Source organism: Aphis gossypii, chromosome 2 (genome assembly GCF_020184175.1).
Source record: "Aphis gossypii isolate Hap1 chromosome 2, ASM2018417v2, whole genome shotgun sequence".
NCBI lineage: Eukaryota > Metazoa > Arthropoda > Insecta > Hemiptera > Aphididae > Aphis > Aphis gossypii.
The window spans coordinates 33023270-33046953 of record NC_065531.1 but is presented as its reverse complement, the minus strand read 5'-3'; the positions used below and the strand labels follow the sequence as shown (position 1 = coordinate 33046953).

Sequence of the window (23684 nt, the reverse complement as noted above, 5' to 3'; positions counted from 1 at the left end):
AATTATCAACTAAACAATTACATTAAATATTAAGTAATAAAAACTAAAGAATTTAAATCGATTACTTTTAATATGATTGTGAGTGTATGATGTGTATAATGAGTATGTGTATGTGTATATGATATATTTATAATTCTATCATTTATGTGGATCTTATTTTTTTAGCCGTTAGTTAAAGGATACAATTTTATCCTTTTTTATCTCATGGTAATTTAAACACTTATACTATTTTATATTACCTCCATTAATTATTAAGTGGAAAATAATGCATAGATATTTTATGAAAACTTTAAATTGAAAATAATATATTATGAATTGTATATTTAATAACATTATTATAATTAAAAATACTATCTAACTTACTATCGGATAATAATACCAAATATGATTGTATTAAGAGTATATTATTTTACTACCTGTTCTGAAACAAGATATGTAATATAATTATTATGAATGTAGAACTTGGTATAAGTAGTGCAGAATATTTTTATTGTTTTACATTTTCCGAAAGAATTATGAAATGTTTGAATATCAAATAAAAGTGTAAGAAACATATTTTATTTAGTTTTTATAATGTATATTTCTGTATAAATATCATCTTGTTTAACTGAAATATGTGTATAACAGTTATTACATAATATAACTTCAATAACAACAAAATGTAAAATATGCGAGTATCTTACTTTATTTTAGATAATGCATTTATTTAAATGGAGAATGAAAAATCATATAGGTACAAAAATTACAGAAATTTAGTTTCTTTAAACTTGGAAATGTAATTTTAAATTAAATTTAAGATAATTAAATTTATTTTTCATAATAGGTGAGTAAAAAATAAAAGCTCACCCAAATAAGAATAAATAAAGTTGATTTTATAAGACTTCTAAAAACTTTGATAAATATGCGTAGCGAACCAGTCTGTGTCAAGAAAAAATTATTTTTAAAACAAAATATTAAGCATAGTACACCTTTCTTTTGGTTGTATACTAACATTATATCATAATAAGCGTACAATTATTAAATATTATTTATTTTGACAAAATATTTCTAGACTAATGATACGTATAGTTTAAATAATTTAAATTTATTGCGCATTAAATGATCTCACGAAAATCAATAAATTTGTGTCAGGTTTTAATGAAGCGATTGTTTTTTTTTTTGACAGTCATTTTAAATGCAACTTCTTTATCATGTGTTCCGAAAAGCTTTATCGCTCTTTAAATCTGACTTAGGGATCGAAAACTCTGTATATAAATGATGTTTGACATTTTATTTCCTGTCTCCTTTGGTATAAGAATATTACCATTTTCTCTCGTATGTTTAAATAAATAAAAAAAAAAAAGGTTAGCTGTTTAGTTTTAATTTAATAGTATTCTGTCCAATGCGATAGAGTTTTGATCAATTGGATATTTCAAAAGCTAATTTGTTTATCTTTAATTATTCCCAACCTGGACAATATTACATACAATATATAATAACTATTATATTGTTATCTGGTTTTTAAATTTCTGTGTTATTTAAATACCTATTAAAATAACGTTATGATGAAAACTGTCTAATGTCTATTGTAAATAAAATAATATTTTATTAATTAATTATAATATACATTTAATCAATATGAATAAAAACAATAATTAAATATTTATGTATATATTATATTGGTAATTATAAAGGTAAATTTTCTATATACATAATTATCTATGCAATAATTGAAAGAATACTTTCTTCGTTTTATTTAGTTAATAATGTCAAGTAATAAATAATATTTTTTTCTTTTAAGTTACCTACAACTTATATTAAAAATGTACTTATTGCAATTTATAATTCGCAACACTATTTATTTCAATATTGTTGTATATTGACATAATGACATTCATGGACACTGGTAAAACAATATTTGTTGAATACATTTTTCCGTTGTTAAATTGAAAATCTTAACCTACTTATGAGCCATAGATATATTTTTTCAAGTAGTATAAAAAACATATATAGTATTTTTATGTAAGTAAAAAGTATTTACATGAGTTATGACATTCTGTAAAAATTTGTTTTAATGTTAAACTAATATCACATGGTTCACATAATTATTATGGGTGACTCCTTGCCAATAAACTATGTGTGGCCTGTGCGTAGTCTATTTAGCCCTATTTTTTGGACGGCGATTTGTATCGGCAAAATGATATCATAAGTGTTGTGCGTGCACACGTTAAATAACATTTGTCCATGATGTTTTTAGCTATGTATAGCAGAAAAGTGCATTAGCAATGCCAACTTTCTGATAGAAAATTGCAGATATAAATGGATTTGCCGCAATCGCTAATTGAACATTTTAAACGGTTATAGTATGACTATACTATTGAGACGTGATGGTACTTAGGAAACAATAAAGAACCACTTTTATTGTTTGTATAACCGACTAACTTAATAAAATAATGCGCTCCGTCGAAAGCGTGCAAACTCTTCGCTATATACGGGCCGGCTCGTTAAAAGTATAAACAACCCTAGACATACTGTTATGGCATTATTTTTATTTTTTGTTTTTTTCCTTACCTTTGCCATCAATCGATATTACTCAATTTATTAAAAAAGAAAAGACCCCATCAAAATATTAAATGTAACATATAGGTAGGTATGTTCTATATACTAGAGTGTGTTAAGTTAGAATTCGAGCTATATCAAAAAACTTAATAATATGTTATTAAACTGTCACTTTTTGCTTAACTCTAAAAGTATTATATTAGATGAAAGAATGACTGTAAAAAACATATAATTTTATTATAATTCACGCATTTGACGTTATTTTACTATAATAGTTGTATGTAGAATACATGAAACCATGAATATTATATTATTATATTATTAATTATTATTGAACTTATTCTTATAATTTTTTATTTTGATTTCGTTAAAAATAATTAACTAATTTTCATAAAGAAAAATAAAACGTGATAGAAAAAATGAATAAATGTATTATAAAAAATACTTTTCATTCTTATTGCTGTTATTTTAATTAATTATTACGTCCAGTTTACTAGATTTGAATAGATACTATGTCTATAATATATACATAATAAATTACGAATGAGTATCTAGTTATGATATATTTAAATATATGTATTATAAGTACCTATAAATATGCTATTGGCCAATTCCGAAGCGTGATTCATTAATGTTTACGATAAACCAAAGTACAATTTATAATAATTATTTATTGAAATATAAGGTATTACATTTTAATCAAATTCGTTTGAGAGGAAAATTAACTAGAATTTGTGAAACAGAATGATAAGTATTGTATAAGGTACGAATGAGCAAGTAGTTTGGCTTTGAAGAATATTATAATAATAATATAATATATTGAGAATCAATTATTATGCTCAAAGCAAAATGTATTTTAAATTACAATTAAGATTCGTTATACGATCAAGTCTTTTAAATAGTAATTTGTATATTTGACATAAGTCCATTCTAGATATCATGTTAAACGTAATATTTAAATAATATTATTGTTATGAAAAAAAAAAACATAGATAACGTACCTACGTGATGAGTCAGCTACAATGAATATACAGCTGTGTTTTATAGTGTTTACATATATAATTATCACAAAGAAAATAGGAATGAATCGTGATACACTCAAGCATATATACTTAAGACAAATGCGGGATTATACTTTTGAATTTTTTTCTCCTTTCATTTAATGTAATATAGGCATAAAATGACTTTTTTCGTTAATTATTTCTAAATATTTTACCTGAAAGTTCAGATTAAAGGTAAACTGTAGATATTTTATAAAATAGAATAACATGTAGGCGTATAATGTGTATAAATTATGTATTAAATTATTGTGTCGCGGTGGATATAAGGGTGGTGGCATCAATATTTATACGCATATTTCGTGCTGTCGTCGTAATAACTAATAACTATACCTACATACACTAGAATATAACAACAGGTACGTAATTACGCCACGAATTAATTGTTCCGCATCCGGTTCCGGTGCATGGCCATTCCGGTGGCGTATAAAAAGTGTATTTTATTATTATTGCTATTCGTGGTGGGGTCGCTCGAGGAGGAAAAGACGGCGGCGACCAATTTAACGCGCCACCAAATGGCCGGCAATCACGGGGTATCGCGTGACTCCTCTGCTGCCGCCGCCTCCGCCGTTATATCGCGTGTATATATATATATGTATTTATATAGGCGGTTACCGCTTCGGTATTAACCCGTGTCCTGGTAACCCATAATCCCCGCGCGGTCGCCGCCGTTGCCGACACCGCACGTTTTGCGGCCAGGTAATTTAACGCCATTAGACCCTTCCTCGGACGCCGTCACACCGGCCCACCCCGCACCGCCAACAACTCGACGCTGTATTTATATTATATAGCTGTGCCTATATACCTCTTGGCGTAGCACATTGCCACCATCGTCATCACGGTGTTTCCACGACTAATTTTACATCGGAAAAACCTCCCCCGACCATGCTTCCTCTATATACGCTCCCTTCCGATCCTTTATCCTTTATATATATATATACATACTACGCACGCCTTCCCCGAGACTATATATTATGTATATGCGCGTCATTGTTGCGAGTATTCTCTTTGGTTTCGTTCTACGAATTCAATAGCGCGACGTCATGTCTAAGGTATTTCCTATATATATAACAAAATACGGTTATACACGATACGCCACTACAGACGGTCCCGAGTGAGAGGCGTGACCTGAAAGAGCGGAGAGGGATGATGGACAAAAGCAAGAGTAGAAAACCGTGTTGACGGTGGAGGTGAACGAGTTGTGAAAAGCTTGCTAGTTCGCGTTACCCTTGCCGGAACAATCTGTTTCGACCACAACAACTTTTTATCCGCTGGCTATGTTGTAATAAAGTGAAATCTGGAATACCTTTCTTTTACATTTTAATATTCAATATTAAATCTGTGAAAATACGAAGTATAGATATATTATATTTTTGCTTCTTCTTCTTTTTATTTTTTGGTTTTATAATTCTGTGAGTTAACCTTTGTCGTTACTGTTTCCCAGCTGTCCCGCTCTTAGATTCTATCCTCTCCATTCGTCACTTCTTGTATTTTGAAGTATTTTTTTATTTTATCTATCCATCACTTTGTTGGTATTACAATAGGTCTTTTCTCCATCGGTTACCATACAATTGTTGATTTTACGTTCGTGTTTTCTGTTTTCGGATGGCCAAACCTCTAGAGTTTTTGACCTTTAATGTAATTTGTTATCAGTGGTACTTCAATGGTTTCTTAAAGCTTTACATTTTTTTTACACCACGCGTTTAATTCTCTTTAAAAGACTGTCCCTTTTTTTTCTAAACACCTTGTTTTTTATTTTTATATTTATATTATTTTTCTTATTATGATCTTAATCTACTATAGTACTATTTACCTTTATTAATCTTAGGTTCTCTAGAAAAATAACCATGATTTAAAATATTCTAATACAAAAGTTTAATGTTAAGTTAAATATATGATTTTTTGTTAAAACCCATAATAAGCATAAAAAGTCTACCATATATTTATTTTATTTTTATTTCAATAAAATATGACATGTATTTGCAAAAATTTAATAGTAGGTTATTAAACTTTGTTGAGAGTAGTTAAATTCAAGAACAGAATAAAATTATAACTAAAAAGGTTCAAGTTTGTCGATGACTTACACAGTCAAAATTATCACAATTCAAATTTATTAAAACCATATTATGTTCAAAAAAAAATATTAATTATAACTATAAAAGTATTGTCTTGATCTATGTATTTAAAAAAAAAATCAAACAGTTAATATAACATATAAATTGTGTAGTGTATCAAAGGAAATCATTTTTTTTATTTATTTATTATTAATTTTATTTAAATAATTTTTATTCAATACTTAAAAAAAAAATTAAAAGAGTAATATAACTTATTTATATTGTGCATTTGATGAATGAACCTTATCAGTTTAGTTGCAGGTTGTATAAATGTGTCATGAAGATATTTTTATTAGTCACAGATAATACTATCCCCTAAATACGATATAAACGGGTCTCGTTATAATGTCATATGACCACGTGTAACGGATTAAAGAAAAAATATATGAACCTTCACACAATCCTTACATTGACACCCTCTCATTATCGTGAACACGGGGGTTTGGCTACTTTTTGAATACTTGAAAGTCAAAATACATAAATATATATTATTTCATTTATCAATATGAAATTATTCAACACGCTCCTGTATTTCTTTTGTCTCTTAGTTGTTAATGAAAATCATATTAATATAATTAGGTAGAAAATTAGTAAAATTAATAGTTGGTAGAATAATAATTACTTAAAAAAAATACGATATAAAAGAAAATCTTTCAAAATTGTATGCTGTAATCAATTGTTTTATAAGTATCGCACTATTACTTATCTATTAATCAAGTAAAAAATATTTTCATTTATTATTTCTAAAAAAATTAAGACCAAATAATGATAAAATACAGAAAGGCTAAAGAATTTGAGAAAGATTGAAAAATTCCTGGTCTTTATATGGAACTAATTAAAAAAAAATAATTTATAGTCAAACTATACATGATACGAATTTATTGCAACGTTTAATTTAATTAGTTTATACATTCTGTTATTAACATCTATTATTTCACTATTGGTACTGATTTATATTGAAATATTAAATAATTGTGCATATTAGTTTTAACATATGGAGTGTATCGCATTAGCATAATTACTGCAGGTTTATGTATTTTATTTTCATTATAGGATTCTCCTGCCTATTTGCTATTATAAATATATTATTATATTCAATTGTTAAAAAGAAAAAAAATTTGCTAATTAAAACGAAATTCTTCAGCGCTTGTATTGTTTAGTGCTACATGCTACAGGTAACTGGTACATTATTTAACAATCAACCGTAATTTTGTTGCTTTGTGATTCCATAAATAAAAAATGAATTATTGGTTTATAAAAATGTTAATATTTATGTTATTGTACTATATTGGTACTAATCCATACACTATATATAGGCTTATACGCAGGAAAAAAACATTTTTACATTATAAATTAAAATTAATTAGTGTACGAACGTACAAAACCAATTAGGTTCGAGCATCTGCAGAAAACTTAATTTTTCCAACATTCAGGTTAATGAAAACGGTTTACGAGACCTCGGTCAAAGGACCCTTTCAAAGAGTTTGAACGAGTTACTTCTCGTATTTCAAAAACGATTAATTCTTCAGAAATTCCATTAAATCATGATTAAACAATGCGAAGTGATTAAACATGCATGTCGACAAGGGTTCCACGTAAGCCCTACACTGAATCAATATATATAAATATAATATATTGTATACATACATGGATATTATTAAAGTGTAAACCTGACGCAAACAGACATTGCAATATCTGATTACTTATATTTTAGTAATCAAAATTATAGGGGAGGTAATATTAATATATTTTCTTCGTAGTTCCATTATATTATTTGAAACTACTTTTTTCTGATTTAAGTTATAGAAGAATATTAGAGTAGTTGATTTAAATATTGTTTGTATGCTAATAAAATGACAATGGGCATTGAAGGATGGATTTATTTTTTAAATGATGAATGAAGAAAAGCAATATTTTACACCAAACTACCAACTAATAATTTGTTATTAAATAGTATTTAATCAATACATATAAAATAGATATCAGATAATATGTTATATGATTTTTTGGTCTGTCGGATGGATATGACTGCTTTTGATAACTTTTCTTTGACCCGAGCCCACAGCTATGTGGAAAATTAATTGTGGCCGTCCGAATGGGAAGAGTGATAGGTAACTTATTATATTATGATGAGGGTATTTATAATTATAACGTTTGATACTCTCATTATGAATTATTAATGTTATTATAATATTATATTAGATAAAGAGTTGAATTGCTATTAAACTAATGGATGCAGCATTGTTTATGAATCTGTAATCCAATACAACTGATACCGACGTAAAGCGTAACATCGTTTCATCTCTAATCTCTCTTGTTTAAACGTTAGTTTATCTATGGTCAAAAGTTTCTATGCGAGCTAAATTTATTTTATTAAAAAAAGAAACTCTTTATCCATTATATTGTGCATTACCAATGAACTACTATTATAATATATTTTAACGTTTGAATATTGATATGTTTTTTAATAAATTTTTTTTTTTTGCGTACAATTATCAAGTGTGATTCGCTTGAAGTTAATATATTAAATATAATAATCAATAGTGTACAATGAATTAATTGTTCTGTTTTATTATATTACATCACATTGGCGGTATTGGTTTTTGTGTGATCCGCGTACACACATACGTTATACGATTTACGGTCGAGAGAACAGTGTCATCGCGGTATGCGTATGCATAATATTATTATTATATCATAACACAATATAATATAACAACATCCGTAGACAACACTATTCACGTCATATACCGCGATGACAGACGACAGTCGTGCTGCATCATTTTCATAGGGTGTTAAGTGTGGACAACGATAAGAGGTGTTTGCGCTGTTGTTGTTTGTTGTATAATATTATAGGCGCGTTCATTGAGTGGCCGGAAGAACGTTGAAGTCTGATGATAAAAATTTAGACGCTGCTACAAACACGCAGTGCATGTCATACAGTGGACACACACACATATATTTATATATATATATATTTGGTTAATGTAGGGCGTGTGTCGAATGGAAAAGGGATAAGTATTTTGGACGCCGTAAACACTGAAAACAGAGAAAAAAGTAGAACAAACTAAAAAAAACAAAAAAAAATTGGTTAAAAAACAAATACACGTATAACGACTTTGGCGAGTGTGGGTTGAGCCGCCGGAGAGACAAACATTTGGTTACGTTTCGTGACAGTCACAACCGACACTGGGGTTTATTTACATACAAAGGTCGTCATCTCTCTATCTCTATCTCTCTCCCTCTCTCTCCTCTCTGAGTTTGTCTCGCGGGCTCTGCGTACGAATGGTCGTGGCGTCGGTTTGGTACGAAGGGTAGAGAAAATGGGATTCAATGGTCTATTCGCGCACTTTACCGTCGGTATATACAATGTACATGTATAGAGTCGGCGTGGTCGTAGAGAGGAGTTGCCGGGCGTGGGGGATTTGGCGCGCCGCGTGTGACACATGTGTCAGAAACAGGGTCGGAAATCTCGGCAAACTTATAGTCGCACGAGCCTGTTGCCCTCCCCATCCCTTCCACGAAAAAGAGCTTTTGTAATCGCTTTATACAGGCCCAGGACGAGGAGGGAAAAGGTCTCGCACACACACACACACACACACGTATATATAGGTGTGGAAAAAAACATTTACAAATATTTATATATACGCAGGTATTATATTACTCGTGAGCGCCCTCTCTCTTGCTCTGGCGCGCGCGTGTGTGCGTGAACAATGTTTTACCCTAAAATACTATTGTTGAGTCGCGCGTTGGTGCATTATGCGCATGCATACACGTACAACAAATCTCGTGTCGTTTTATATATATATGTATGTAATGTGTGTATATACAATATACATCTATACACACCTAAGTTGTCTGCACCGCAGCAGTCGCACCGATGAACACCGATGCGAGCCCCACACGCATGCAGAGTATTATTTTTTATTGTATATATATGTATAGTCGACGATGACGAATATAACGATATTATTATAATATAATAGTTTGTCTCCTGCCTCCGCTTCGACGAGTAACGCACGACGGTATTATATTATTTTATTATGATGCGCATATAATGTAATATACAATACTAATGTGTTGCAATAAGTGCGAGCAGTTTATATAAAGTATATTATATATAATATTAAACGCGGAGGTGACTGACGTGGGATTTACACGATCCCTCTCCCTTTCCTGATCTGCCCACACACAACTCCCGGTAACAATTCGTCCCCGCAAAATGTATAGTCATTCGCAACGGCCCGTAACACACCACCGCCGATTATATACATATAATGATATATAATACACGACAACGATAATTGGACACGAGCCTAAGTCTCGTGTCAAACTTACACCGCCGCCGCCGCACTTCTCCCGCAGCCCATATTATACACGTCGGATTACTTTCTTTTTCATTTTTCGTATCCCCCAGACGTCCCGAGGTGGTACTGCTGGTCCGGGTACTCGGAAAAAAGGGTCTATATTATTATATCCTCCCTCTTATAAATGGGACGATAATGGTTTTTCGAGGGTCTTGTAACGGAAGGAATCACAGCGTTTCCTCATTATTATCGCTATAAAATTACCTTTCGGAATGTACATAATATATTATAATGTTTAATATATTCATATACATGACGACATGGCTATGGACAACGACAAGTTTCGATTATTAAATTTTCCCCTGCTCTACACTGTGGTCGGAGAAATGCTCTGTGATTGAATAGTTTTTCATGCTCTTGCGTGCATTAAAACTTATGTTTTGCATAAACGGTTCTTTGTTGATATAAGTTCAAATTTATTTTATTGCATTTATTTCAATACAAAAAATACTTAGTTAAAAAAAACGCAATGAGAAATTAAGCATATCACATGTATTTGAAAAAGAAAAATATTTTATTTTTATCGTATTTTATTTATTATTTTTTATATTCAATGATTTCAATATGTGTCAACCATATTTTTTGTGACCATATGATATAATACATTATAATGATTTTCAACATTTATTTGTATTAAACACGAGTGTTAAGTATGATACAAAAACCTTGATTAATGACATTCAATATATTTAAACATTATACTTAATGAAACGAAGGTTTATTGATACGTAATAATTGGAATTCTTTAGAGTGGAAACTTAAAAACACTTTTTTCTATGATAAAGAAAAAAACTATGAATCTCTACAACAAGATGAGAAATTTTCTAATTCAAATTTTTTAGGTTTCAATGATTCATGTTATTATTTTATGGTATTATTATAATGGTAACAGTAAATGTTTTTTATTTCAATAAAAAATAAGAATACATCAGTGTATTTATTCAGAAATCTATTATAAATAAATGTTGACATTATAACTTTTTATACAATAACAATATTAATTTGCGCAACCCTCAAAAAAGGATATTGATTATGCACTACCTACATATTCCTATATGTACATATTATATTGTATATAATACCTACTTTATTATCTTAAATAAAAAATTATTATTACTGATACTATAAAATGTAAATTAAATCAAAAAGTATGTATAGTATATAATATGAAAATTAAAAAAGCATAGGTACCAGAGGTACCTACTATATAGTTAATCGTATGCTGATACTGTTATAGTACGCAGTCGATCGTCCATGTAGATTCTACATTAACGCAGCTGCATTGATTTAAATTCAGTACGACTCTTTTAACAGTAAATACGTGTTAAGTCGAAAAATATGAATATTTTTGAAAATATTTTAATTTTATTTTTTGTACGTTATTTAATGGCATTCATATAATATTATTATTTGTTTGTTATATTTTTAAAAGGTTTCACTTTTTTGAATGACTATGTCAATATATAATATGTAGTTTCATATTCCTAAGCAAAATATATTTTTGATAATTTTGGTTCTAATAAATTGAATGAGTAGTTAATAAATTTTTTGGTTTGTTGAAATTCTGGCTAATTTCCAAAAACAAAAAACACTATTTCATTTTGCCAATTTTACAATATATGTATTTATTTAGCATAAATAAGTGTTAAGTAATATAATCAAACAATATAAAGCTATTTTTGTTTTGCAGTTACCGTACACGTGGAATGTGGAGTCCAACAATGGCATAGCTATGAAAAAACCGGAACTGGACATCCCGGAGTCGGGATGGGTACCCTCTCACGTCCAAGTGTTCCGGCTCAAGTTGCCGTGCACGGGTGTAGTGAGCTCCGAGGTGCATGTTCTGCTCACTATCAACATAACCGCTGTTAATAAAAAACACGGCGACGTGTCACTGGTATTTCACCGGAACAAGATATGTCTGAAAACCACCGACATGCTCTTGGACTCACGAATCGGTAATAGTATATTGTAATCGTTGTAGTTATCCGTCTATATCTCACAAATTCACGATATAATATTACGCTTGTGTTCCACATCACTATATTTGCAATCATTCTTCTAATAACCTCCTCTGAACTAACTATTCCTCGACTTCAACATATTAAACTTCAATACCTACATCCACTTGATAAACTGAATCTAAACACTTGACACTTTCAACCAAATATATATGAGTCGACCACCTCCACAATTATATTATATTATTATCGTGATTATTGTTGATGTAATCGATCACTACTGATTATACGCCGTATCACTGGCATTTGAGACTCGAGTGGATTTGTTCTGCAATGTCGATGAACAAACTCGTTTATACGGTTCTTCCCGCCCCTTTACAGTGTTGTATAACGCCTCGAACCATCCCGGAACACCATTACACTTTCGTCCCGTTTTGCATTTCAAATTACTCGCATTGTGGTGTATTTGAACTATATTGCCTTTGAAGTGGAGTTGCTGTCGGCGGTTACGTTAGGTCGATCGAACCGCTACCGTCAAAGGTTATGTACGGTAGTGGCGTCAGTTGTTGGAGATGAGGGATGAGAGGGAACGGAACTCGGATACAATATAGGCATATATATATACCAAATAATGATAGTAATAATACGAGTATGGAGGTGCAGATTAGGCTGTTCGATAATAATTAATCTGACGGTGAGTGGCGAGACAGTGTACCACTGCCGCCGACTACGATTTAATTAATTAAAATTACTACGTAGAATAAAGTTCGAATATACGGTGTATTATGTCTCTTGGTTTTGAAAACGCATAAAACTGTTTTATGTACCTACCAGACGTACGTTTTAATTTTCATTGTTTACGGTATGTCAGCGTAGCGTATAGTTATTAGTTACACGAGGTTCAAAAGCGCATGGCAATCGATGCAATATATTTATACCACATGACGTTACTTTAATATTATGAATACTTACATAGTTATAACCACGTATAATACATACAAAATCATTCTTATATCAATATACATATTTTATTCTCTTGGAAATTATTTGTACCTTTCAAAATAATATTCCTATATAGTTTGACTTTTTATAACGACAAGTGAGAACTTATAAATTTAAATAACATCAAATACTTTTGAAACACAAAGTTTGCATAAAAGTAAAGGTGGTCGTTAAAATATAAAAAATAAAAACAACTATGAAATATTGTAAAAATAAATTAGATTTTCTTTTCAGAATTATTGTAGTTTTGTTTGTACATCAAACTATGTTAATAAACTTTTTGAGATAAACACAAAATTCGATCAAAATAATGATGTATGTGTTCGCTATGATAATAATTACCTTATAAAGTTATACATTATTATAGGCCACCAAAATGCCAAATCAAATAACCATGATATGATTATTATTATTATTATTATGATAAACCACGTATACAAGCAGCCGCGAGTTAGTTGTTTGTATGACAATACAGTAGTCTATATATGACGATGATTATGATGATCAGATTATAATTAATGCAAGTCATTGTCAGCGGTAGTGTGTTTATGTTGTATATTATCTGATTTTAACATCACACAGAGGAGTATTTTTATCAAATAACATACCATAATTATGACATTAATTTAAATAATTTAATATAACGAAAATGAAACATCGTAATTGTACAGACTTCAAAAATATCGTTATTTTTTAACATTAATTATTTATTACACTACCTATAGTAGTAATAAATTGTTAATGGCGAACGAATGTAGTAGAGTGTAAGGATAAATTTAAGTTTGAATAGATGTCTAGAATATGAGCCTCTATCAAATGCTTGTGCAACGTATTTAAGTTTTCCTCTTCAGAAAATACAAAAATGCTTTAACTAGGCGGTGAACTGTAAAGTGTAGTGGTTATTGCAGAAACTTAATTTGTGATTAGAATATTATATAGTTTATATAATTAAATTTATACTTTTTTTTTTTTTTTTTAAAAAAAAAGTAATGAGAATAAGACTAATTTTAAATTAACTTTAATTGTTTGATTGTCTAAATTTTGTATCAACATTATTTCATTCGAATTCATTATCCCAGATTAGGTTACATTTTGTTGTTTTGTAAAGAGGAGTGTAAGTATAATTAAGAGTTGTTTGAGAACGATTCATCAAGGTTGACTACAAGGCAGTAAAGAATATTTTAGATTGATATTTTAATATGCGGTGCATCATTTGTAGTTTTCTAGGTAAGTTACTTAACAGAGAGTACATTTTGCTGGAAAGTCTATAGATTTTGTGCAAGATGAGGATGGATGATATCCCCTCTCATGACATACTGGGAAGTGAATTGTTTTTTATTTAACTTTTTATTGCGTATTCAGTGACATGAAATAATTTATTTAATGTATTTTTATAAATAATAAAGATGTATTAAAGATGATAATAAAAATATATTTTATAATATGTTTAAAGCGTAATATGTATGTAATCTTATTATTAATATTTAATAATGTCGTTAAAGATTGTTTAGCTTGAATTTGTGAAAACACTCGTTATATGCGTTATAATCTCATTAAACTCACCAATTAATTTTTCCACTGTTAACATTGGATACATATAGTGTTTAGTTAAGCTACAAAATTAATTTTTGATTTATTCAAATTAAATTCTATAATTGACTTTCCTCATGAGTGAACTATAATAATTAAGGCTTAAATAATTGATTTAACGAAGTACACGAATGTTTTCATACAACAACTTGTTACATTTACAAGGTAAAATGACAAATAAACAATTTTTAAATCCAATATTATTTATTTATTTTAATGGTTGTTTGACATTATTAGGTGTAAATAGGTAAATCAATTTATTAGTAAAAAGAAAAAAATATTTCTTTGCCATAATTAGCTATTTTGTTTAATTTTTACATAATTAATAAAAGCTTTTTATAATCATAATGTTATTGTCCATGTTGTTTAAACGAGTAAACAAATAATCTAAAATCTATATAGACTAAATGATTAAAAGATAGAGGAAATATTGTGGTTTTTGCAAGATTTTGTGTTGATTATTATTTTTTCCCCGCCTGGTAAGAAATGAAAACAACTATAGAAACAAATATTTACACATAAATGTAACATCGTATACTATGTAGTTATTCGCGTGCCCTAAAAGTGGTGGTGTTAATTTGATTTGAACCGAACAAAGGGTTAGATAATTTTATGAAACTTAAAAGAAGTTTTGCCAATTTTATGTTCATAAAACATTTTGTTATAGCTATTTTTGGGTTATTAATAAATAAATGAAAACATCAAACGATAGTTTATAACACGCTCTTATATGGCCAACTCTGCGGTCCACACAGAAATTGGGATCGTTATTGCGGTCCCAGTATTGCGGTTATACAAGTGTTAGGGTTAACTTAATAGTATTATGTAGACTTTAGAATTGGTACAATAAAATATTACAATTATAATTGTTAAATGAAGATTTCGTTTAAAGGGTAGGTACCTATCACAACTATACAATCACCCATAGTTGTTATTAATTCGAATACACAGAAGCGTAGATTAAATTTATTCCGAATTGTTAGTAAGTAAATTATCTAAGATGGCCTATACAGGAAACAAGTTATTACAATATTCAGACTCTTCCCCTAAACAAAATCCCTCCAATCTGTTTGTTTGATTTTGGTTTTTGATTGTAGGAGAAGTAAGCGCCCGTCCAATGTGGTTATGATTTATATGATATGGTTATGGATTTTACTTGTTTTCAAATAACATTTCTGAAAAATCTTACTCATGGTTTCTATAGGCAAGGATGCTTCGCTGGAGACCAACCTGATTGACGAATTGCCGCCCAGCCAACAGCAACAGCCTCCAAAGTCTCCAGCACAACCACCACTGCTGTCGTCACGATCACAGCCCGACAACGATCACAACAACGACAAAACATTGATAATTCAACCTTCGCATAGTGGGACGGCCGGCTCTGTGCAGGTCGCAACTGCTGTGACGACTACTGGCGGTGGAAATACCGCATTGACTTCGCCTAAACATGGCGACGAAGCTCCTGAAGAGTTAGTACCCGCGCACGGTGCGTTCTTCTTTGCACTCGGTTGTGGGTCTGCGCTCATAGTCACTCTTGTGGCCGTCACGTTCGCCCTGGCTTACAAGCGCACCAACAAGTCGTTGCTTATCAGATCTAAATCTAAGGAGACATTGCAGTGAGTATAAATTGCATTCGTAATAGTAATGAGAAAAATATATTTAAAAATATAATATAATAAACTAGAATATTCCGTATATCCGAATAATTAATCTATGAATCCAATTATGACACAATTTAAAAAATTTGATTTTTTTTTCATATCCGATACTAAGAAATAATTTGTAGACCATATGTATGTGGTACAATAAACGTGATTACGTGATTGTGTTTGTGCCACAAGGTAACTTTTAAACGACTTTGCGTCTTCCGAGACCAACACATGTTATGATATATATTATAGTATTGTATTGGAAAGTTTACGACAAACTTTTTCTGTTGAATCCATCCCAAAAATGGTCTCCGAACAAAGGAACTTCAAAAGCCGTTTTTTAGCGTTCCAATACAATGGCGTTAAAATAAAATAAACCAATATTACTGACCAACTCGTTATTTTATTCATTTTAACTTTTCATCTTATTATTACTTTATACGATTTCGTGATTTCTAGTGATCATATTTTTAACTCAATCGAAAAATTATAGTTACTGTATAGTTTATTTGGTATTTGTATAATAACTAAATTTTCGGTACATGACAGTGAGTTACTACTGACATTAATCGTCAATACATTATACATTTGTTACTAAACGCATAGTAATTAATTACTTATGTTTATTTTATTTTACAAATTCAAATTAATAAAAAAGATCCATTGATATGTATTTTTTTTTTTTTAACAAATAAAACTTATTAATAATATTTAGTTTTAAACTCAGCTGTTATTGAATATAAGCGTTGTATTATTGTATTAAAGGTTTAAAACCAATGTTAGATTTCGAGAAAAGCTTGGTAGGTATGTGTTTTTTTCAAACTTTTTATTTCATTATGACTATAAGTCTGACAACAAAGTTCTTTTGGCAGCCCCCTATGTAGCATTATTACACTCTTGTACTCTATTTCAGACCAAATACGCAATATAAAATAATTATCTAATTGCTTTGAGTCAAGCACTATTTCTTTTTATTAGTTTTGTCAAACTAACAAGTATAAGAAACTTTTATACTTCTTTTTACAATAGTTGACAATGGATATTATTTACAATACTATTTTAAGATGTATATACTAACGAATTGGATTGTACTTAACATTTTTTTATAACTACTATTTAAAACGTTTAAATTAATCCTTTATATTTTCAATATGAGACGTACGTTTTTAGTTTTATGATTTAAGACTTTTTTCGACTCAAAGCATGTAATTTAAAAATGTAATAGAAACTTTTTTAAATAAAAATATTAATTATTATTGATAATTATAAAAATAAAGTGGGTAATCAAAATAAAATAAAAAAGTTCATAAGTAATTTTTTTTCATCTACTCGATAATTGTCTGCATTTACTATATAAACTGTATACTTGAATTTTTATAATAATAATATTATGTAATTATTATAACGCTTTATAATATAATCACTTTATTTCATAATGGCCAATGAGAATACCTTAATTTGCACCTCCTGTGGATTTCATATCATATCAGCATTGAACTTATTTTCGTATGTATAGGAATTATGATAAATAACAATAAGAATTTAAATAATATTCTCTGCAAATATAAATATTTTAAATTAATTGATGTAATTTTTAAATTTATATTATATTATAATTAGAACTAGTATGTTATTTTGTCTTAAAGCGTTGTTTTTTTTTTTTGTTACCGAATTTTTGACATTAAACGTTATTTGGCAATATACGAATCAAAAGCATCATCAAACTTTCTAGAGTAAACGCAGTAAAGCCTTAAAGCAATGAGTTTCACATTTAACGAAAAAGATATGTTTCAGAGAAATTTCAAAGATAGAAGTTTCTACGAATATGCACTTATTTATATTTCCGTAAAATTGTTTTCCGAGTTACAATTTAAATGATGAAATGTTACAAACACAAAATTCAACTTGTTTGAAAATCACATTGGTTACCTATAGTATTGCATATGAATTATTTAATTATTCAGATTTAATTATAAATTATGTAAATACTATGTATTTCATTTATCAGTTTTGGAAAAAAATAATTGTATAAAAAGTCTTTAACTTACAAACCATTTTTATAGTGATAAATTATTATATTATTTACCTACTCAAAAATGATATATTTTGTATTATTAGATGAATGTATAAAAAGTGAATGGCATTTTGAAACAACATAAAATTTATTTAAAATTAATCGGTTAATCCTCAGTAACACAATTTGTCGTTGTTGTTATTATCGTTATTCGTTGTGTTTTTGTGATTGATTGATATTTTTCATGGCATTTACCTGCCTCCAATAAATATTGTTTTGAAGAGGGGAGAAAAACGTGACACATAACGTGAAATTCCCAAGTGGTCTCTTGTATATATGAACACATGGTTATGTTCAAAAATGATTATTTTTGATCCAAGAGATTAAAGGATATTTGTTATAGCATATAGCGAAATTGTTGTGACAAAAAAAAAACCTGTTCTTCAAATTAACTTATAAAAATATAATGGACATATTGAAAGTAGATACATGAATGCAGCTGTTATACGCTTTTCCGTGATAAAGACTAATTTTAAAAATAATGAAGCTTTCTATTAAATTAAGTTTATTTTGTTGCTTGTATGATCGTTAACATTTCATCAAATCCATGCAGTTTAATGTGAATTGCATGGCAAAAATATTCTGATTATCATATTTACTATAATTTCATAATTTTTGATGTAATACACTCAACTCGTAACTAACACTAATTGAACACGCGTTAAGCACATAAAAAAAAGTTTTAGAATAACACATTTTACTCTACTTAATATGATTAATATAATAATAATGTAGGAATGAATTATTAATATCCTCGTAATGTTTGCCAAACATTCAAGCTTTTTAATTTGTAATATTTGTTATTATGATAATCATTTTTAGTTTATGATTAATTTTAACAAAACTATACTCATTTCTATGTAGTTTAACGTTCAAAGGATAATTGTTGAAAAAAAAGTTGTTTTGACTTTTGTTGATTTTAAAATTACAACTATTTATTACAATTATTTTTTAGTGTGTCTTGCTATAAATAAAATTCCAACAAACAATATTTTTCCGTATTTATTTGTTTTTATTTTTTTGACGAATAATATTAATATTTATGTTCACCAAACAGTACGCATTTCTGGATAATTCCAAGAGCTTATAATATTAGTCCAATTCACGAATGAATAATTAATAAAAAAAAAAACCTAATATTTTATCTTTATGAATTGACATATAATTAGGATAATAAGTTTCTATATAACGTTATAATACACTTTTTGCGTAAACAAGGTAAACAATGATCACATGAATAGAAATATTTGATTAGTTTTCTTCGTATAATCAAAATAATTAAATAATTTGTATGATAGACCACAACATGACTCATAATATACTACAAATTAAAAAAAAACACGAATAATAATTTTTTTTTTTTTTGCATAAATATATAAATTACTAGACCACCGCAGTTTTTTTGATTAAAGTAATATTATACGTTATTATTTGAAATCAAAAAGTCAAATAGTTTATAGATTTCGAACAAATTAAATGTTTACTAAGTATCAGTAAGGTAAATACCTACCTATAAACGGAAAACATTTAATATTACTATAGTACTGATATATTTTATCATTCAATGTTTAGAAAAGGTTTATGGCGAATTCAAATTTAATGGAGTGGATAATTTACAATTGAGATTTTGAGAAAAATAATGATATATTTTTTTTATCGAATCTTTGACCATTTCAGTGCTCATTCAATTTATCAAATTCGATGATTTATCTATAGTATTGCTTTCAAATGTTTATAATCATGTTACACCGTTTTTCACTACCTTTAAAAACGAAATCAGATGAATGTCGAAACCCAATAACGGGTCTCGTTTGACTTATTTATATATATTTACTATTATTAGTCTCTATCACGTTTAAAAATTTATCATTTTCGTCTGAATTTTATCCTTGACTTTTATTGTAAAGTGGTTTTTAGATTTTTTTTCATTTGCTTACTTGGACATTTTTCTTTGGACTATTTTTCTCTGAACCTAACAGCGTGTCGCCTTTTTTCCACCACCATTTTTTAACCTTACATGTATCTTGTATGTATATAATATATAATATGTGCCCTGTGGTTATAGTTTTATCATGTTTTTCTCACTATTTTTCTTTCTCAAGAAAAAAAAACTTACATTTTTCTTCTGTTTCAGTACCAGTTATACTAGTGCCGCTTACGTGGCCAACCCCAACGTTTTGGTACGCGTAGGCTCGGTGACTAGTACCAGCGGTACTTATGCGACCATCAGAAGCGTGCGGAAAACAGCTGCTTCGATGACAGAAGACGATCTCCCAAGTCATTGTGCAAGCGGCGGAGTTGCCGGAAACAAAGTCAGTAGCCACGTGTCGCCATACGCCACCAGCTACGTGGCGACGGCACCAGGAAGTAATAATTATCACGTCTACTCGAAACCAGCGTCGCCTACGCCATCCAAAATATCATATTACGCTTGCACGCCATTGGTAAGTATCAACTCTGCTAATACAGACCTCCGAAACTATCGTTATATCTCAAATCGGTAATAATAATATATACATAATATCATATAAGTGAGTAACTGTGTTAATCGTTCAACACTTGTAAAATATGACGTAAATATAAATGCATAAATTATAAGTATACTATAACGCGGGTATAGTGTATTAGTGTATAGTTTTTATGTGCTAAAAACACTGCAGTTTTACAGGAAACGTGCGCAGCTGCTGACTTCTATGATATATGTTTATTTAGTCTTTATTTATTTATATTTCTATCCCTCTACTCTATATGTTAAATTTGAATGTGTTTTTCGCTGACGTTTCTCTTACACTGCCCGCTCCTGTAGTCATGTTTCACCATCCCAATAGAAACCCATCAACGCAGAATTTCGGATTGTTATTTTACATGATAATATGATATGTATCAAATATATTATCAATTAAGAACTTTACCGTGTTCAAACCCCTCCCCCCGTGAGGAGAATCTCAAACAAATTGATATCAATGCTTAAAGATATCGATCAGCCCTATAGATTAGACAATAACATACTTCTTAAACGACAGGTTTATTATTTTTGTTAATGAATCTCTCCCATCTTTCTTGTAATAATTATATTTAGTCTAGATACAACAATAATCATATGTGTAAAATAGACAGTGGAGTTACAGTAGTTATTATTTCTATACGAATTCGTTAATATTACAAGTACAAAACAGATGTGGGTAATATATACCTATCACATGTAAATATAATTTGAAACAATTTAATTTTTCACCAATCTTCAAAATAGTAATAATATTCACATATTTTAATCCCTTTTGTATTTCAAAGAAAGTTCTAACAAGTAACAACTCGGTAAACGGTAACATAAAGAATTATTTTAAACATGCCATTAATTTACATACAAGATATGAATGTGATTCAGGTGCTAAGAAACTATTCACATTTGGAATTTCATACATGACATATTATAAGTACATATTGTTATATAACTCGTTGTATTAAAATTAATTGTGGTATGCAAATAGATAATATGAAATTGTTATATATTTTAATTTTTTTTTCATATTTACAACAATTCAATTAGTCAATACTAGTTTATAGCTGTTAATTTATTTTAAATAAGTATATGCACTAAAATACGAAAAATAAGAAATACGTTTCACCTAACCCAGTATTTACACTTTATACAATTTTAAAATCAAATCAATTTATTTCAAATTAATAAGTTGTATAATAATATATTACAACTTAATCTTTTAATTTTAATATATAACTATGCTGTACCTACCTGATAATAATTAGATTATAGTAGAATAGTGTGTATATATAATATATTTTATGTATATTATACATATATTTCTTTTAAATTTATCAATTTTCAGTTATTTTGTAGCTAGAATCAAATTATTTTAAAAACGTTAAAAACCATGCAATGCAATATTATATCAACTATAAATAATAATATGGGTATTAACCTAATCTTAAGTAGATAGGTATTATTCATATAACCATTATATCTGTTAGGAGGTATCAAATAAAATGCTTATAATGGCTACAGTCGACGAAATTGTGATTTTGTAAGTTTGTAAAGATTAAACAATTAATAATTATACAAGGATATAAAATAATAAGAAGGAATAATGTTGTTAAAGAGTAAAGTTGAATTAGACCTATGTAGAATTTATCGGGCATGGTATAGACAGATAATGAAAGAGGTATACAGTACAGGATTATACAGAGAAGAGGGATGTATGAAGCCTTTGGATTAAGGGTGAGTCCAGACAAAGAAGACAATGTAGCCTCAAGGGTTAGGAGTAGTATACATCAAAGAATACAATGAGGTACGTGTTATCTCTTTAGAAAATATTTAGGGTTGCCTTAATTTTAAATTTAGTTAAGATTAAATTAATTTGTTTCAAAATGTATGCTTTATTCTTTCGTTTAACACAGTTTTATTTTTCTTAATATAATATTAATAGTATTATAATAATAATATGTATGATTTATAAAAATATAAAGAATGTAAATAATTTAAAATAATTGATAACGTATCCTTTAAACGTGTTCACTTATTATGCTAATGATTAATTTTATATTGTTTCTAAACTTAAATAGGTATATATAAAAAAAAATTGGTTTTGCTTTCATCAACAGTTAAGCTTCAATAATATTTAGAGTTGAAAATAATAGTAATTATATACTAATACAATCATTTAGTAACATTTAAACCTCATTTTATTTATTATTTTAAATGGTAATAAGTTTTAATTAGTTCATTAAAGCATGAACTTATAAATTTTAAGTTAATTATTTTAACGTTTGATAATAAATTAACATTCATCAGAGAAATCTTAAAAACAATTATAAATTAATTATATTCGTTGTATAATAATCAAGTCTTTGTTAAGATGAACATTGAACAGTTATTCTTTATACTATTTTAGGAAACTGTATAATTCATTATTAATTATTATTCAACATAAAAGAAAGCTTTCAGTTAACGATTAATCTTACATTTGACTTGTAAATTAATTTTTATACGTGTATACATTGATTTTATTTAACTCTGAAATATTTTTGTATTTGATTCTCAAATAACTTGTGATTTTTTAATATACCCCTTATTATTAATTTAATTCATTTCATAATTTAAAAACATGTTTTAATATCATATATTATATATATAAAACCAAAAAAAAAAAAAATATATTTTTATTTTTTAGTTGAAATTAATTTAAAACTGTAAAATATGGAATTTTAAGTGGTTCGATATAGTTGAAAATTGGAACGAAAACTGTTAAAAACATTCTGAAATAAATAAAAATTGATTTTATTTATAGTTAAAAGTATATTCACTTAAAATGTAAC

The 23684-nt window shown here is 28.4% G+C and overlaps 1 protein-coding gene across 1 annotated transcript in view; it reads left to right on the top strand.

The window, feature by feature from the left end:
* Window positions 1-23684, top strand: part of LOC114121346 (tyrosine-protein kinase Dnt-like) — a 67357-nt gene that overhangs the window by 31774 nt on the left and 11899 nt on the right. Inside the window, exons 4-6 of the mRNA XM_027983637.2 lie at window positions 11768-12035; window positions 15835-16246; window positions 20488-20797. Coding sequence (XP_027839438.2) covers window positions 11768-12035; window positions 15835-16246; window positions 20488-20797 — 990 coding nt within the window. The remainder of the gene's footprint in view (window positions 1-11767; window positions 12036-15834; window positions 16247-20487; window positions 20798-23684) is intronic.